The 18,167-nt window shown below is 37.4% G+C and overlaps 1 protein-coding gene across 2 annotated transcripts in view; it reads right to left on the reverse strand.

The window, feature by feature from the left end:
* mtbp (MDM2 binding protein) overlaps nt 1-17,085 on the reverse strand; it is a 35,543-nt gene extending 18,458 nt beyond the window's left edge. The window contains exons 1-12 of one of the 2 annotated variants that reach the window (XM_061718288.1): nt 16,944-17,085; nt 16,293-16,376; nt 16,139-16,212; nt 15,750-15,898; nt 15,470-15,528; nt 11,509-11,653; nt 10,974-11,088; nt 6,170-6,232; nt 1,457-1,551; nt 974-1,040; nt 702-819; nt 112-288 (exon numbers count right to left, since the gene is read on the reverse strand). In XM_061718288.1, the coding sequence (XP_061574272.1) occupies nt 112-288; nt 702-819; nt 974-1,040; nt 1,457-1,551; nt 6,170-6,232; nt 10,974-11,088; nt 11,509-11,653; nt 15,470-15,528; nt 15,750-15,898; nt 16,139-16,212; nt 16,293-16,376; nt 16,944-17,010 (1,213 nt within the window). In that variant the 5' untranslated portion in view covers nt 17,011-17,085. Of the gene's footprint in view, nt 1-111; nt 289-701; nt 820-973; nt 1,041-1,456; nt 1,552-6,169; nt 6,287-10,973; nt 11,089-11,508; nt 11,654-15,469; nt 15,529-15,749; nt 15,899-16,138; nt 16,213-16,292; nt 16,377-16,943 lie in introns of both variants that reach the window. The other variant, XM_061718287.1, reaches the window with a different exon arrangement.
* Between the last annotated feature and the right edge of the window lie 1,082 nt (nt 17,086-18,167).

Raw genomic sequence — 18,167 nt, forward strand, 5'->3', positions numbered from 1 at the left:
AACACTACTAGATTTTGAAAACATCTATATTATACAACAACAGTGAGGCAAATTCTCTACAGTGAGAGTAATAAATACAGAAATAGATACAGCCATTAGCAAATGATATACCTGATGACAGAGGTTTTGCTCTTAGCAAGCTAGAGATGGTTGCCATAGCAGCTGCTCCATTAATCTGACTCGTTGAGTGAATCATCTGGACCCTGCAGGCTCCAGACTCATCATCGTCTGAGCCCTGGACCAACAGGAGGTAGACAGCACTCTCACCTTTCACCTCAACATCAGGCACTGCAGGATGATGCAGGGAGAACAAAAATGGCAAATTGAGTTAATCCAAACTAGACGAACAATTTTGTTGTTTTACAAGGTTGTACAGTGCTCTGAGAATGGTTTTCATTCTATTTTGTTGAAAAGGTAATTTCACCTCCCCTATTATTTGAGCATTGAAACGTGCAATGTATTTAATTCTTGCTGCACCGACCAAATCTAAATATTACCCACTAATCTGCATCATTTTGCTTTTTGTTTGTCTTTATAGTTTGTCTTTCCCACATTGATTTCATACCACTATGTCTGCATTCCTAATAAAATTGCACATCACGTCAGCGTAGCTGTAAACAGTTCGCTATACCAACATGTCGCATCTCGGTTGCTGCCAGCGACAGCAACAGTGACAAAAGTTTGAAAATGCATACTGTTACCAAGTAAACACTTTGGATTTCTGGATAGGGATTCCTTCCAGCGCTGTGAACTGAGTTGGCCGGCAGAAGGCTGGGCAACGGGAGTGACTATGCAGGAAAGGCTGAACAAAGCTCCAACCTGGAAACACACAGGTCCTTAAATGACATGCATGATTGACCTCATCAAGAATCTGTAACAGATTCTCTTGAAATGTTTGAAAGCATTTAATCCATTTAGTTAATTGGAACCAAGAGATACTTGTGTGCGTAAGGGCAAAGCCAAGGACAAATACCTTTCCACGCAGTGACTTCAACTGGTCCAAGAGAAGTTTAGACCTCATCGACTCCCCAGATAGGCCACTGTTTGTTTGTTGTGAAGGAGCAATGCAATATTAATAAATGGGCGTTATCGTCCTTAGAGGTAGAAAATGTTTGCCAAAGTAACTGAATTTAAAAACTGAAATGTTTATATTACTTGGTAAAATGTACATGTTTTATTGCACTATTGTAACAAAGGACTTTGCACGTGATTTTATACAATATGGTATCAATATAAAACACACAAAAATAGACCCCTCCCAGTTAAAATTAAAATGTTAACCCATTTAAGATGTTAATCATGCGTTTTCTATGTGGTGAAAGACATGGCATAAGTGAAACAAGCAATCAGCACCACAGCTGAACATTTTTCACCAAATCACAGATTTAGCTGTTGTAAGTGATAAACAGAAACAAATCAGTTTTTGTGCCATAGACATAAACCGAGATGAGGATACAGTTCAAACTGGGTGCTGGACATCAGAAAGCTGGGGAGGTCTGACAGATTCACCACCTGAACCAAGTCTAAAACTGATGAGTAGTAATGATATACCTGGGAAAAAAAACAGAACAGTTAGGGAAGTAAAAAAAGATAGAATGGATGACAATAAAAGGAATAGGAAAAATGAACCCACAGAACTGCATTTAAAAAAAGGATAATCATTTTTTTTTTTATCTAATTAGTTGGTGATGTACCAGCAGGATTTGGAAATCCATCTGCTTATGGACTTCCTTGAGCAAGATACGTGATGAGAGATGGAATGGTGTTATTCAATATAACACTTGCTCTGGATTTGGACCATCAGTGCACGTATCAGCAAAATGACCCACACAAGAGTCTAAGCGAGGAAAGATGAGGACGTGATAAATATTTTTGTTCCTCAAGCAGTACAACGAGCAATTGGTTTTTAAACAATTAACCTGCTTTTTTGTTGTTTTTTTTCTTTTCCACTAAATGTCTGAACCAAAGACAAGATTACCCATTGATTACAATGTACATGTAAAAGCTTCAGTGATAGCTTCAATTATCAAATACAGATGGCTGAATTATAAAAAAAAAAAAAAATCATTTAGAAACTCATCATTTGGAAGATTGTTTTTTTTTTCCTTCTTCTTCTTCTTCTTTCACAGGCTGCATTGTGAACTTTTCCAATACTTAAATACTGATGTTGGCTGGCAAGCTAAAATGATCCATTTGTTAGTTTTCAACCAATAAATAATATAATAAATACTTTAAAAGGCAAAACATTCAGAGAAAACTGCTGTCATTTAGTTTGAAGTTAGGCATATTCTCTGCATATTCAAAGAAGACATCTACATTCTGTAGATGTCCTCTTTATCTAAAGAATAAATAGATCATAAATAAATCAGAAATAAAACTAACACACAATGTAGTTTAATAGATAATTTACCAATATTATAATTTAATTAAATGCCATGATTTTTTAAAGAGTTTATTTAGTGTCAACCTATTAAAAATTCAGATAAGATGGGCTTATGATAAAAAAATTGAGTTTGTGGAGAAAGTGAGGAACATTCATTACTTTTCCGTCTATGTCAGGAGACTCTTGCTAATGCACGGGGATCATTATGATTTCAAACGTTTTACTGTCCTCATTACTTACAACCACTTAAAAGAACACTTTGCATGAAATTTGAACATCATGTCCCTTTGATCAAAACACTTGTGCATGATTAAATGTGAGGATGACAGAATCAAGTTGTAATTACTAGCTATGTGACTGATTGTTCTGGGTTTTTATGTACATATATTCTATGTTCATCGAAGCATACAAGCGCATGCACATGCATAGACATCGGCTCATGGTTAGTTTGTGTTGCGCAGAGTAACCTTTCATAAAAACCACAGAAAATTCACAAGGTTTACACAAACTGTTTAAAACATGTCCTGTGTATTTACTATACATGTACATTTTGTTTTAAAAGCTTAGCTGCTACAGACAGGAGTCTCATTCCAGCACATTTTCTGGTTTACAAGCTGGTGACTTCACGATTTTGTTCATCTCTAATATCACTACGTTTCCTGTCCAGTTTTTTTTCCACTTCCCTTTAATATGGTTTAAGTTTACTGACAACATATGTTTTGTCATCTGAGATGGGGTGAGTTGTATGTAGGAAACGACTTTCACAGGTGTATTTCTACTTTCACCCCGTGTTCCACACCTCAGTATGACCTCCATATCTGTGTGTGGAAGTTCATTAACATTATGTCAGTTGCCCGTGACGGTAAGGACAGAATCATTTTTGCCTCAAAATAGATTGTATTGTGTATGGGTGTGCTGGAGTGCAAGTCATCTTACAGAGAGTAATAGTTTTGCTGTTGTGTTTTGTTTTTCTGTGCTTTTCTTTTTATATGCCAAAAGAATCATCACCATCTGCTTCTCTATAAAAGAGTATGATGAGATTACGCACGCACGCACGCACGCAGGCACGCACGCACGCACGCACGCACGCACGCACGCACGCACGCACGCACGCACGCACGCACGCACGCACGCGATTCCTTTTGTTCTTAATGTCTATTTTTAAATAACTGTCTTTATTGTCAAACCGATTAACACTCTTAGCAGCCACCCATGTGTCTATGCAGTGTATATCAGGTTGTAAATCCTTAAGAGCTGCTTCTGTGACCTTTTATAATTGTGTTTATTATAAATAAGAAAATCTGTTAGACCAGTATATTATGCGATATAATAACTGAAAAAATTAACTGTAATTCACAAAGTAGCATTTCTGCATGATTGAATATTGTTAAAAGACAACTTCCAACTCACGTACAGCCTTAGTTCATGTTTTCCAAAGAAAAGCACACATATATAGATTAAAACTACTGTATTACAATAGTGGTTCAAATCAATACGCCTTAACGGAACAGAAACCACTTGTTTTTGAGCTGTTGACTGTTGTAGTGGTAAAATTAAAGGTTGGTAAACACAAACTTAAGAAGTAGTAAAACTATTATAATTCCTTTTTCCAGGAAAAACAGCCCTAACTGTTCTCAAAATAACAACTACAATAAACACAGAACCATTTTAATACATGCCCTGCAGCCTAAAGATTGCCCATAAGAGGTGTATGTGAGGGCACAATTTTCCACAGACATGGAGCAGACCTACAGGCTACCTTGTCTAAAATGCATGCAATGTACAATGGACAATGTGTGAGTGCAGCGGGTAATTGTCCCATGTAATCACTGTAAATGGATGTGACTCCTGACTGTTTGCTGGTTCATCCTCCGCTCTGCTTGCCTTTTTATTGCATTCAACTCATTTGCCAATATTGCAGGTACATTTAGTACCGATATCAAAGCAAAAATAGTCAGTGCCAAATAGCCTCAGGCCACATCCGCCACTCCAGACTGTAGTGACTGCTCAACTCACACAGAGACTCTGAACTGGCTGTTCCCAACAATCTCAGAACATGATTTGCCAGACACTGTCCTAACCTAATGTGTAAAAGTAACTTATGTTACAAAATTTACATTTAGGGATCAGCCAATAACTTGATAAACTGATCATTTGATTCAACAACAGTAACAAGTCTACTGCTAGACAACCATCCATCAATCCATGCATCCACTCGGATCCAGGAGGACAAAAATGCATTTCCGGACCAGCCAAGAAATATAAATCACTCATTTGGATCATTAGACTGACATAAAGTGACCAGGAGACAGACACTGTAGCGTTTTCTATCAATTCATCACAACGACAGATCGGTCCAGAGTTTGCAGAACTGCAGACACTATTTAGACCTACCTGACAATGTTCCATTCTTTCCTCACTCCTCCACTTGAGGGATTGCCTCACACCTGACCAAGAGGAGGTGTTCGACCCTTTTTTGACTAACACCCATGGTCTCAGATTTGGAGGTGTTGATTCTCATTCTCACGGTTTCACACTTGGCTGCAAACTACTCCAGTGAGAGATGAAGATACATGTCTGATGGCACCATTAGGATGTGGAGGGATTGAGTGTGATATGTATATACAGGTATAAAGGTGAATCTGGACTAACACTAATTCAACTAAATACTCAAGTTACCAAGCTCACATAAGGATAGCTCCTACTAAAACTACATACTAAAACAAATACTGAACAGATACTTTTCATTTTCATCTGTTAAAAAAATACAAGTGTGTATTTTGACTTAAAGCAGCACAATGTAACTTTCAGCTTTTGTTGAGTTTGGCGGGTCCTTTGGACAAAAGCGGTAGTGCTTTACCAGAAAGAACACTTCATTCCCCATGAGCACCAGCGCGTACTGCCGGAAAACTCCTGTCCCCGTCGCGTGCATTTGTTTTGATAGTGAATGAAATAAGACGGGACGGACTTTCAAAACTACTTTTCTGTTTTCAGTGGCCGTTTGCAGGATGGATAGCGAAGAGGTAATGCATCTATTTTTGGCTAAACAATATAATATGACGATGTTGAAAATCACTAAGTTCAACTTGGTTTTATTAGTGAAGTCCCCCCCGCCCCCCTGTCGAGATAATGCACCCCAAACCACAAACGTTTTTTAGAGGGACTTCGTCATAAATTAGTAGTCCAACATACTTATTGACAAAATAAAAAAAATACTTCATAACCTGTGAATAACTGAATGCCAATTCCTTATATTTTGCAGATCAGCCCTTTTTTTGCAAACTAAAAGTTCACTTTATGACCTCATCTCCTTCAAATGACCAGAAATTATTATATGATGGAACCAGTTGAGGGCAACTCAATTTAAAATAACATAAAATACCTCTACTCATCCAGCTCATTCTGTCAATCAAACCCTATCTAATGGATAGATAACTTCATTATAGGCTTTTGCTTCTCCAAGCTGCAAAACTTTAAACTGCGTGACATTTCTCAATACAAGATGCCGTCACTGATGACGCGTCTATTAGGTGCAGGCCCTGCAGCGCTCTGGCAGAAGACTGTTAGCTACTGTTGGGCAGCTGCTGCTGGCATAGGGAACAAATCTCCATCAGAAATAACAAACCAAGGAATATTACGACTACTTCAACAAAAAAGTGAAAAAAACTGATGGTTCAGTCCGATTAGAACAAACGTTTTCCTTTAGGTTTACTTTGAAGTTACCGGTAAGTGCAGCCGTGAGTGAAAAAGTGGGTTTTGAGAGATGGTAATGAACTCAGAACTTACCTCAGAGTGTAATGTGTGGTCTGTATTGGTGTATGGACCTTGCAAGAAATTAGACTCCGATATCTGATGCACAGGAAAGCGCAGTGAAAACCCATCAAAGCGCAGTTCTGATACATGCTGAAGCAAGCAAACACAAGAAAGAAAATGATAGATTATAAACAAAATTTCTCAGCAGATTGCTACTGATATTACATTACAGCATACGGTCATGAAGTACTTGCTTACATATAAGTGTATTATAACTATTTCATACTTCCCTCATGGTTGCATAACACCATGTATACATGTTTACATATAACCCCAGGTTGGGATAATATAGAGAATGAAGGGATGTCGATGGATTTTTCAACATTACAATGAAAAACCACCTTATACACATATAACAAAGGCATGAGCGATTTAAAAAAAAGGAGGTTTTGGGCACTGAACTGGATGGCCTGGTGCTCTGACCTCTGCCCAATGGAGGACGTGTGAAGAATTTTTTAAATGAAAAACACAAGCCCATACTGTAGAAAACTCTGAAACAGTTGCAGGAAGACTGACAAAATAACTGAAACTCATTATCACTTAGTGTACTCAATTTCAGAACACTTTTCAAGTATAGTCAGGAATTATTAAAGGTATTTTGAATTTGAATGATATATTGGTAAAAATGTTATCATCCCAGTTTTTTTTTTTTTCGGCCTTCAAAATTGGAGGCTTAACAACAAATAATAAAGTGACTTTGAAAAGAAAAAAAATATCTCAGAAAAAAAACAGAAGTCGAGGTACACAAATGAAAGACTGTGATGCTTTTTTGTCTTCCCAACTCTGTCTGATGTGGGCGTGTATTTTAGTTTTAACACATGGTGATAAAGTGATGCTGTCTGATCTCAGGAAATTGTTCTTTTGGGAATTCTCCTTCATTTCACTTCTCCTGTACCGTATACCTTTAACCAACTGGCAGCTGGGGCTTATTCACTTCTGAAAACAACAACTCAGAAAAGGTCACTTTAGTGAAGGAGAAGCTGCGTGCATGCCTCTGCATACTCAGTAAAACAGAGGAGGGATGATGGGGAAAAAAAACTTGTGTTAAGCAGGCAACAGTCTATTACTGTAAAACTGGTGCATTATTTTATACAGTGATTTTTTTTAAATAAAAAAACGCAGAAGCTCAAGTAAAAAGATACATCCTCCAGTGCATCTTTTCTACTATTAAAAACAAACAGTTTGACATTTTTTATGAAAATAACAACTTTACTCAAATTTTCTGATCAGCAAAAGCCTGGGTGATGTTAAATATGCTCATTACAGCTTATTGAAACAAATACTGCCATCAAATGCTGCCTGCTGCTGTTTGGCTCTACAATGAACACTGTTAGCACTGTGCATATTTATAATCTGAATCATCAAGTGCAATATACATTAGTCACTTTATTGAATATTTATTGATGTTTATATACTGTACAGACTCATGGCCACATAGTCTAAGCATATTTGAATATTTGGATATACATGTTTATTTAATATATCTACCTTAAATATCTTTGGTTTCTTATTTTACCCCATCTGCTCTTGTTTTTTGCTGTTGCAAAAAAGTGCAATTACCCCACTACGGGACAAATAAAAGGTTTTTTTTTCTTATTCTTAAATTCACAGTGAGCTAATATTTTCTAATATTAATACTTTCAACATCTGCTATGTTGCTTCTGTTCTACTGGGATTAAAATATGGGTTTATTTGCAAATCAATGCATTCTGTTTAAGTCATATTTTAAACAGTGTCCCCACTTTTTTGAAATTAGGGTTGTATAAGAAGCAGCCACTTTATTAGCACCTGCCTCCAACAGCTGTATTCTCTCAGTACGGACACGTAAGGAACGGTGCTCCCTATGGGAAGTCAAGCCAGGACAAGCAGCTGGATATGACCAGGGCATGATGAGAAAGTAAGCAGACCTACTGACTAGCACCTAGACCAGTAATCATAAGGAGTTTTGAGAAGCTGATCTGGACTCACACTGCATCATGCACATATTTGACTCCCAACAGTTTGCATACAAAGCTTACAGTTCTACAGAGGACATAGTCACAGCTCTCCATACAACAGTGCAACCCTAGGGGAGCTACACTAAGCTGTTCTTCATAGACTTCAATCCTGCTTTCAGTACAATCATACCAAGCAGACTGATCAATAAACTCTTGGATTAACTTCACTGTTACTAGACCAAATATCTCCCCCCAAGAGCTGCATGCTGAGCCCCCTACTCTATACTCTCCACACATGGCTAAACCCCGATCACCACCTGAGCAATGTAATGATTAAATACGTTTTCAGCCATGGCAGAGCTCATCTCAGGAGGAGATGAGACCACATGTGAGGAAAAAAAAAGTACAAAAGCTGCATGATGAGCAGAGAACAAGCTGGTCTTTAAGACATTTAGACCAGTGTTTCCCAACCCTGGACCTCGGGGAATGCTGTCCTGCGTGTCTGAGATGCTACCCTGCTTCAGCACACCGTGATACAAGGAGCTGTGTCATCAACAGAGCTGTCTAGAGCTTGATTAAAAGCTGGTGACGACTGTTATTTTGAATCAGGTGTGTTGATGCAAGGAGACATCTAAAACATGCAGGACGGTGTCCCCCGAGGACCAGGATTGAGAAGCACTGATCTAGACCAAAAAGCTCTATCAATTTCAGGAGGAATAAAATGATAAAATAGATATTTAGACCATCTTGAGGAAAGTGGACAGCTTGGAAAGGATCTTAAAACTCCAGCTCCCTAAACTGTACTGAAAAAGATAGAATTTGTAATTTCTGAGAGAAACATTTTGGCAGACACTGAGTCGTTTCATCAGTACACCATTGAGAGTCTGTGCTGAGATACAGCATGTCGCTATAGTTTGCCAGTTGATCTGCAGCAGAAAGAAACGCACCCCATAGGGTCATTAACACTACCAAAACAAAAGTAACTGGATCAAATCTCTCTATTGGGAGTATCTAAAATTAAATGTTACTGTGTTGTTTTTTTTAAAACAACACAGCCTCAGGAGATCTCAGCCATCCAAAGAGAGCCTTACCCGGTACTGGTCTCCACCTTTTTGAACTGTGGCCATCTGGATGGGGCCAACCAAATCTAAGACAGACAGACTAAAAAGCGGTTTTAACCCCAGCACAGCCAATACACCAAATGCTGCACAAATCTGAAATACAGAACTCTGGTCACACACCTACATCTATACACTGGTTAAGCATGCAACATTCCTGAGGAATTATTTATTTCCTTTTTTATTTTAAATTGAATACCTTCAACTAAAGAATGTTTACACTATTATTTATTTTTTTAATCTCTTCATCTGTTGTCCTTTAATCGCAGTGAGATTATGTGATTAAGTGTGATTCTGTGACAAAGATTCAGATTCAGATGCAGAGCCATTTCTCATAACCTCTCAAAGAACCCCAGTGAGACAATAACAAAACTAAGACAATAATCAAGTCTACAAAGTGATTAGCCCTGCTTCTTGACCAGCTAAGACCTGATGACTATATCTGTTCCTGTCTAGAGGACGGCTCAGGTCTGAACAGCCTCAGAACTCTTATTTATTTTTTTAATCTTATTTTGTTATTTTTTTTAAGCATCATCTCTCTCTGATTTTGGCGAGCTGTTTGTACTCGGTTAAAATAAACACCGTTTTCTTTCTTTCTTTCTTTCTTTCTTTCTTTCTTTCTTTCTTTCTTTCTTTCTTTCTTTCTTTCTTTCTTTCTTTCTTTCTTTCTTTCTTTCTTTCTTTCTTTCTTTCTTTCTTTCTTTCTTTCTTTCGTTTTCAGTGAATCTGCATTTTTTTGTCCAGAACCTGCACACAAAGTGACACAGAGCTGATATGACAAAATAATGGGTCTCTCGCTCTCAAAAATTATACCCATTACATCTTAAACTGTTCTGTACATATTTACACACAGAAAGACTAGGATATTTATTTTGCTTGTAAAGCCATTTATTATTTATTTAGTTTTCTTGTAATTAACAAACTGCTAACATGATAGTGCTGATACACACACACACACACACTCTGAACAACTGTCTTGAAAAGTCTCCTCCTGTTCTTTTTAATGAGCTGGCTCTTCTTTTGGCTCCCCACAGAGTTCTGTACTATGATGACCCGCTTTCTTGTGCCTTTAACAAATACTGTACAATGCTTACTTTACACCAAAAACAAATACTACTGGGAAAGTAATAGTAAAGTTTCATGCTTGTATGCATCTCCCTTTCTAGCTTTCAAAAAAATAAAGAAGAAAAAAATGAACTTGATCATTTCTAAGAGTCCTATCCTCATTATTTCTCTATGCCCTGTCTTTACGCACGTAGAAAAAAAAACATAGCTTTGTTTTATTCGTCTCTAAAGTACTGAAAAGTGCGAAGATTTTTTTTCCAACAATAATTTATCTTTTCACAGAGTAGTAGCAGTATATATTTTTCAATTATGAACTAACCAGTTTTTTTAATCTGATTTAAGCTCATTTGAATACAACATTAACTGTTGCATGTTGGAAAACCAGCAAAAAAAAAAAAAGTATGTCAATGTAAATGTTTCAAAGATAGTTTTTAACCCCATTATCCAGTTGAAACTCCAGTGAAGCATATGAAATGGTGAAATAACTTCAGAAACCTGCTCCTCGTGCAGCATTTATTTGAAAACACACCATGTCAAACTGTATGACTACTTTCTTGAAACTACCAGTCTGAAGCTTTGCTTAGAAAGAAGCCAGTATTCCAGCATCTCTCTCCAACTGATTTTGTCATTTTCATTTGTACATCTCAGTACCCTTACCTTTTTCTCTCTGATAACCAGGCCTCCCCTCCACATTTCTCTGGGGTCGATACAGCTAAACAACTCAGTAGGATTGACCAAACCAGCATTAAGCGAGGATGCAGCTTTCTGCCACCTGAATGAAGAAAGCAGCGCTTAATCAATTGCCTCATTTAACTTTTATTCATTGAGGTCTGATTCATATTAATTTGACAGACAAGTTAAAAAAAAGAAAACTAATCTAATGAAAGACTCAGTTGGTATTTTTTTTAAACACAAGGCAATTCGTCCATCGATAAAAGTTGGTGTTGTTCTTATTCATTTAACTCCCCCTAGTGGCAAAGCAGAGAATTTCAGAAACAACTTTGACAAAGTTCATACTGGTTTTCTTACAAAAACACAAGATCTATCATAACAAGCTACAAACTGACTAAGAGGAAATCCAAAATAGAAGTGCAAAAGATTACTGCATATGATGTGAAGTAATTCATTTTTTCCACTTGTTTTACTGCAACATTGAGGAAATATTATGCATGTATAATTGTTGGCTCCTCACCCAGTTGTGTGCTGAGTGACCACACTGATCTTCGCAGCATGCCAGCAGGACATGTGTTTAAGGGCTCCCAGGAGAGGCAGCATGTCTTTAATAGGGGGAGACTGCTCAGCAGACGCCAACAACAGAACGTCCAGCAAGACTTTACCTGAAATGGGGAAACAAGACGAGCGAATGACAATGTTCTTTTCCCCATAACTCTTTTTCTTCCCACAATTTTAACAAAAGATTTCAACAATAATTAAAAAGTGAGAAGCTAAATCACAACTCTGACACCATTTGTTTAACAACTACTTAAAAATACTAGTTTTCAAACCAGAAATTGAAGAGCTTTAGAACAAATCACTAGTGAGCCTAGTGATTTGTTAAACAATTCAAGGCAAGGCACGTTTATTTGTATAGCACATTTCAGCAACAAGGTAATTCAAGGTGCTTTACATAATGAAAACATTTTAAAAAAAATGGGAAAAAGGAGAGGAAAAAATGAGGTACATTGCAGTGGCATAATAAAGACAAGTTATACTTAAAATAGAGTTACAGTGTAGACCTGAAATTAACATTGTTTAGATTTAAATTCAGAATGGTTGAAATACTTCAGTCAAAGGCAGCTGTAAACAAATTTGTTTTAACTGACGGCTTTAGCATTCCTGCAGTTTTCTGGACATTTGTTCCAGATCGGTGGAGCATAAAATCTGAATGCTGCATCTCCATGTTTCATTCTTATTCTGAAGACAGAGGAGACGCGAACAGAAGACCTGAGAGGTTTAGATGGTTGATTTGGCAACAACAAGTCTCTGATGTATTTTGGACCTAAATCATTCATGGATTTATAAACTAACATAAGTATTTTAAAGTCTATTCTCTGAGGTACAGGAAGCCAGTGTAAAGACCTCAGAACTTTCTTAGTTCTAGAACTCGAGCGGAAGCATTCTGGATCAGCTGTAGATGTCTGATTGACTTTTTAGGCAGACCTGTGAAGACACTGTTGCACTAATCAAGTTGACTGAATATGAATGGATGTTTTTTTTAAGACCCTGCTGAGACATTAGTGTTTTGATCTACGAGATGTTCATCAGGGGCCTGTACTACGAAGCGGGATTTGGGGTTAGCGAGGTAACTTCAGGTTTAACCCTGGGTTTTCAGGACTACGACGGTGGTTCACTTCTTAGCGGGGCACATCGCCATGGTAACTTATGCTGAACAGCTAACCTGCTCCGGAGCAGGTTATGTTCGAGATACAGATCGCCGGGTGTAAAAGCACCGCCCACTGACCAATCAGCTCTCTTGGAAAATGACATGCCCTTTCGAAGAGAAACAGTGGAGCTTGGTGCGCGGATCGTGAGAGGATCCCTCCGACGAGAACGCATATTCAGGGACCACCAAAACCCCTTTGCTTTCCCTGATGAGTACCTGTGTATGAACGATCCAAAAAAAAAAGGAAAAAAAGAGGTGGAGGAGAAAATAAAAAAAATAAATCAATCAATGAATAAATAAAACAAATCATCACCCAAAATCCGATGTACAGTCAATCCAAAACTAATACCAATTAAATAAATAAATCAAGAAGAAATGAAAAAGAAGATGCATTTTTAAGGGGATAGCAAAAAAGGGATTTTCAATTTCGTCCCTCGAACATTCTGAGAAGTCACTTTAAAATACTAAATACCCCCCTCCTGAAAAAATAAAAAATTAAATAAAATAAATAAAAAAACCCAATTCTTTGGTACAGCATCAGCACAAGTTATCGGTCAACGACAATAGTTATAGAACCAATATATACAGACTGTCTCAGAAAATTAGAATATTGTGATTTTCTGTAATGCAAACACAAAAACAAAAAAAATGTCATACATTCTGGATTCATTACAAATCAACTGAAATATTGCAAGCCTTTTATTATTTTAATATTGCTGATCATGGTTTACAGTTTAAGATTAAGATTCCCAGAATATTCAAATATATGTTTATATCCCTATGAATTTACGCATTTATACAGTCAGCGATCTTTTGCCAGCTGTCTTTCCTGCATTTTGCAGCTGCAACTGTGTTGCTTTTTGCCTGTATTATATGCCTATACTCATCATATTTCCGTAAAATTATTGTTTGCTCTTCGCTACTGAAATAAGCGGCTCTGACAGCGGACTTCTCCATGCTTGCGATTGGTCATGCGCTGAAAACACTGCCCCTTTTATGTGCACGCGCTCATATCCAGATTGGAGAAACCTGGGTTGATATACCGAGTTGATAACCGCCGTCGTGTGACCGCTTAGCGTGATTGCAATTGTCCCGCTTAGTGAATCTGGATAAGGAAAAGATATCCTGGATATGTTGAACTTGCTTCGTAGTACAGGCCCCAGGTGACAGAGGGCCTACTTTGTAATTGTTTTAATGTGTCTCTAAAGGTTGAGCTCCGAGTCCCTGACTACACCTGTAGCTGTAATAACTGAAGCTGTGTGCTGACTCATAAATGCTCTTCTTTAGGTCCAAAAACAATGCATCTACTCAGTGCTTGTATTGGCTCATTGTCACTTGTGACATTGTAATGTAAAGTTGTGTGTCATCTGTGTAGTTATGGTAACTTATCTTGTAGTTTATTATTATCTCAGCTAGCAGAAGCATGCAGATGTTTAATAGGAAGGGTCCTAGGATAGAACCTTGGGGAACCCCACATGCAGTTTTTGTCAATTCTGATGATAAGTTACCTATTGACACAAAGTAGTCCCTGTCCTTTAAGTAAGACTCAAACCAGTCAAATACTATGCCAGAAAGTCAGAGCCAATTCTCCAGTCTCTCTAGTAATATACCATGGTCAACGGTGTCAAATGCTTCGCTGAGGTCCAGAAGAACAAACACTGTGGTTCTTCCAGTCTGTATTCGTTGAACACCCTGACAAGGACAGTCTAGGTGCTTTTGTGAGCATGAAAACCAGACTGGACGACACCAAAAAGGTATTTAACTGTTGAAACACAGATTTTTCAATCACCTTACTGATGAATGGAAGATTTGAGATGGGTCTGTAATTTTGCATTAGCAACTTGTCCAAATTATTCTTTTCCAACAGTGCTGCCGTCTTCAGGGTCCAAAATTGATCCATAATAGTTTTTATAATTGTGTCATTTTGTCCAAATGATTGGACTGACTGATTAGACACCGTGCTGTTCCTGGACTTGATATTGCACTGACTGCTTTTCAAATCTTCTGGACTTATTCAATAAAGAAGTTGGTAAAATCATTGGAAGCCTTAGCAGAGTGGAGTTCAGATGCTACTGACACAGGAAGGTTTGTTAACCAGTCCACAGTAGCAAACAAGGCATGACTGTTATTGATGTTTTTGAAGATTTCAGGAAAAAAAAGGATCACTTTGCATTCCCCAGTTGTAAATTATATCTGTGAAGTCTCTCTTTTTTTTTTCTCAACACTCGCTTTTTCACAAGTTGGGAACTTCTCCACAGAGATTCAACAACCTTCAACTTAGTGGGAGCAATGGAATCAATGATATCTGAAATTTTAGAGTGGAAGTTATATAGTATCTCATGTACAGAGTTACAGGACTGAAAGAAAGTGGAAGAGTAGACTTGGTTAATCGTCCTTAAAAACCCTTTTTTTTTTACTTCTTTGGTTACTTGAATGGATGGAAATTGTGCTTTCAAAGAAAACAGGAAAAAGGTCATATAGGGCGCCATCAATCACAAAAAACCTTGGAACAGCTAAGACCCTCACTGATGATATATTGCCCCCATTTGTGCGTTGCGTGTTTCACATGTTGACTCAAACCAAAACCTTTTAGCAGACTATCGAGTTCATCTTAACAAATCAAAGAAATTATTTGTGGAAAAGCACAGACAGACACATAAAATGCGTGCCTGTCTTGAATAGAGATATTAGTGTTCTCATTTCTTTCTAAATAAAGGTTTTGTAGGAATGTGCAAGCCATGAAATTGGCCTGTCAGTCGCTAAAACATACCTGGAGGTGGCAACTTGTCTGATAGCATATGAAGTCCTTCTGCAGCTTCTTCTAAAAACCTGGTTGACCCACATCCAAAAAACAGATAAGATGAAAATGTCACATAACATTTAATATATTCGTGAAAATGTGGTCTTTTCGTAATTCATACATAAACATAGATCCCCAGATTTGCGTCTTTGCTGAACCGTAAAAAAAAAAGTGATAATAAAGCAGCTAATTTCATCATTACATTGTGGGGGTGATGATAATTTTACAGGATCAAACTATCAGCACTCACTCTGTCATTGTAGGCTGATCTTCCTTTTGGTCTGCTGCCTCCTGATTACTCAGTGAAGTCAGACATGCTTCCACAGGAGTCACGTTCTCCTCTTCACTGTCAGTCGTCAGCTGGTTTGTCCCCAACTCTTCCCAATCAGTGCTGCAGAACTAGAAAACAAGTGAAAGTAATTATATGATGCAAAAGAAAATATGTCTGCACATTAACGGTGTCTTATAATCATCGCTTGGGTAAATGTTTGTCTTTTTTTTCTTAAATCATAACTTGAACAAAATTTCCAGAACTATAAAGTATTTTTCTATCTAGAAACTTGACTTGTATCAAATCAAATTTTTAAAAGTAAAGTGCATCTAAGGCAAAAATGGTCTTAAATTCTCCAGATTTCTCACCTGTGCCGCTGTTTTACACGCCTGAACAGCAAAGTACCACCTCTGAGGAAATGGGCTACCACTGAGAGAACAAGCTGGAAAAAACAGACAGGAGAGGGGTTAGTCAAAGTTATGGTGTAAATAGCACATTAGAGAACATGCAGAGGTGTCATACCTGGAAATGCTGATATTCTTCTCTGAGAGTCCTGAGCTGAGATTTCCACAAGTCTATTATATATACTTTTTACCAACTCCAAACCTGAAAGTAAAGACATTGCACAGTCAGGGCTCATCACAACCAAACAACTGCTCCAATGACATTTAAATGCTGTATATTCATCTTTTTTTCCCCTACATTAGCATGGCAAAAGATATTAAGATAGTGTTTATCTGGGGAGGGAAAAAAATGCATGGTGCTTAAATCCTGTATTCCTGACAGCTATACACTATGAACAAGAAGTAATCACATTCCCTTTTAACTGCGATATGTTTTTGTTTTTTTACAGAGTTAACACCAAATTCCTTGTCCTGATTAAGATGTCAGAGATTAGAGATGCATTTGTTTTATCTTTTCAGATTTTTTTGTTTGTTTTTTACGTCTGATCCTGTGACACCAAAACTTGTTTCATCCAAACAGTTTAAACGACATATATAAAGCAGATAAATCCGCCCTTTTTTAGAGAAATTTGAAGAATAATGAAAATAATAACGAATAATGTTGCTTAAACAACTTTAAAAGGGCAGCGTTACGTTGTAAACAAAGACACAACAGTGAGACCGTGTTGACTCAAACTGGTCAGTATGGTCTGTTTCAATAAAAACCTACCTTTATCATCGTACACCTGGTTCTCAGAAGTTTGGGAAAAGGATATCACCAACACGTATCGGTCCATCTCATGCAGACATTAGAAATTAAAACGATTATTTAGTTATAAGGTTTTCAGCAGCTCTTCCCGCAATGTCAAATTTCCCACCAGTTCTTCTTCTATACAGAGTAACGCAGAAAACCACAGAGCACAAAGAGCGACACTGACACCTACCGGCATGAGCCGGAACAACTGGAAATCTCAATAACTATAATTAAAATTAAGATTTAAAATTAGAATGAAAAATAAAATCATTTTATTATCATTGCAAAGCAGTACAACACAATTAAATGCACTTCCCCAGTGGTAGCACCGCTGAGAAGATAAAAAGATAAATAAGTTGTACCGTCCATCAAGATATACATACTTTTTTTGAAGGTGTCACATGTGAATAAAGTGCAGGACAGTCAATCAAAAAAGGAAAAAATTCTGGAGTTTGATGGCTCTTTGAGAAAAACTGAACCTAACACTTGAAGCACAGGCCTGCAAGGATCTATAGCGCCTCCCAGAGGGAGTCCTTTGTATATTGCAGGCTCTTGCTGTTGTATATGTTAGACAGTGGACGGACCTATGTTTTTATTATAAATGGTGCTAATACCTTGACTTTGTCCAGTGCTTTTTTGTCAGCCATGGTGCAGCTGTTGAACCACAACCAGGTTTTACAGAATACTCATGTAAAATATGTCTGTCATATACAGTATGTCTACTCTTTCACTATGTTGCTCTTGTTTTTGTTACACAAGTATTTTCATCAAGAATTAATTTGACAATTTGTTGCAAATTGCTGGTACAGACTTTTCTCTTTTCATATAAACACACACAGAAACTAATCTTTATCTAATTTCATGATAAAAAGTTTGGTTTTTGGCAAATATAAAAATGTAGTACAGTATGATATATATGCTATCGGTGCAACCTAGGGCTTTTAGCTTCCTCTTTCATTTATGCCAGAAGCCCACATTACTGTTGGTTACTGAATTCAAAAATATTGTATTAATCCAAAAAAGGAAAATGAATTATTGCAGTAATTTTCATGATTTAAGTCTCTTCAGAGATTCATTGTAGATTGCCATAGCTGTGAGCAGCTATAACATCAGACTGGGGAGACTCTGTTGCTGATTCACTGTGTTGTGAAGAAGATCCTCAGTTTTTTTCAATGATCTTCATTTTATAAACTATCCTAC

Source organism: Cololabis saira, chromosome 3 (assembly GCF_033807715.1).
Source record: "Cololabis saira isolate AMF1-May2022 chromosome 3, fColSai1.1, whole genome shotgun sequence".
In the NCBI taxonomy this organism is placed as follows: Eukaryota; Metazoa; Chordata; class Actinopteri; order Beloniformes; family Belonidae; genus Cololabis; species Cololabis saira.